Source organism: Cryptotermes secundus, unplaced genomic scaffold (assembly GCF_002891405.2).
Source record: "Cryptotermes secundus unplaced genomic scaffold, Csec_1.0 scaffold1314, whole genome shotgun sequence".
In the NCBI taxonomy this organism is placed as follows: Eukaryota; Metazoa; Arthropoda; class Insecta; order Blattodea; family Kalotermitidae; genus Cryptotermes; species Cryptotermes secundus.
Window position 1 is genome coordinate 751854 of NW_019720589.1, and position 1082 is coordinate 752935.

The following is a 1082-nucleotide window of genomic DNA, read 5'->3' on the forward strand; positions in this document are numbered from 1 at the left end:
TCGCCAGGGCCTTCGGTGGGACTCGGCTCGGCGACGGCTCGCTATTGGTTCGTACGTGTGTGGGCGGTCCCGAGCCAGACTCGCGTATCTACACGCCACACGAACAGACAGTGTGAAGACTTGTGGTACTACGGCGGAACCATGTCGGCTTCCATGTGTAACAAAACATTCATGAGCCCAGAGTTTTTGACACGGTTTTTAGAAAAGTACCGTGAATTGCCGGTTCTGTGGCAGGTTCGCAGCACAGAGTATTCGAACAGGAGAAAGCGGGATGAGGCCTGGGATTTACTCGTGCAGTTCACGAGAGAGAAAATCCGTGATGCTGACTTGAATTTTGTTAAGAAGAAAGTGGACAGTATCCGGGCATCATTTAGGAAAGAACTGCGCCGAGTTCGGGAGAGCAAGAGAAGGGGTGCGTCCGGGGTTGATGTCTACAAGCCAACGCTGTGGTACTTCGACCTGCTTTTGTTCACGGCAGACCAAGAGAATCCTCGGAAAAGCAAAAGCAATTTGAATGAACAAGCCAAAGATGTTGATGGCGATGATGATTCACAAGAAACAACAGCTTTGACAACAACAGAGGTAAGTTAATAGATGAATATTTTGTAGAAATCAGTTCAGTAATGAGAACCTGTTAAGACACAAGTAGGTTCATATAAGGGGCCGCGACTAGCTTGACAGAACTATTTAAATAGGGTAGGCTGTATAAAGTAAAGCACAAGATTTAAGGATCTTCGCTCAAACTGAAATAAACTAATGTAAGCTACTGTGCAGTCAATGATACTGCCGTACTAATCTGTTGCCCACCATTCTGTTTTGAAATGGTACCTTTCCTAGCCCATTGAAGTATTCAACATACTTATCTCGTAAGATTTGAGGCTTTTACGGCGGTGACTATGAAGAAAGCAGTCTTCTGGGATTTGGCACCGTGTATATGTGGTGTTAACCGACGTTTCGGAGGAACGTATCGGCTCCATCTTCTCTTCGCTTGCGGATTTCTTACATTTTTTCTTCTACCCTGAAGATGGAGGCGATACGTTCCTCCGAAACGTCGGTTAACACCACATATACACGGTGCCAAA

General features: G+C 46.1%; 1 protein-coding gene across 1 annotated transcript in view; it reads left to right on the forward strand.

The window, feature by feature from the left end:
• LOC111870255 overlaps positions 1-1082 on the forward strand; it is a 14407-nt gene that overhangs the window by 11333 nt on the left and 1992 nt on the right. The window contains exon 3 of the mRNA XM_023862376.2: positions 235-582. Within this exon, the coding sequence (XP_023718144.2) occupies positions 235-582 (348 nt within the window). The remainder of the gene's footprint in view (positions 1-234; positions 583-1082) is intronic.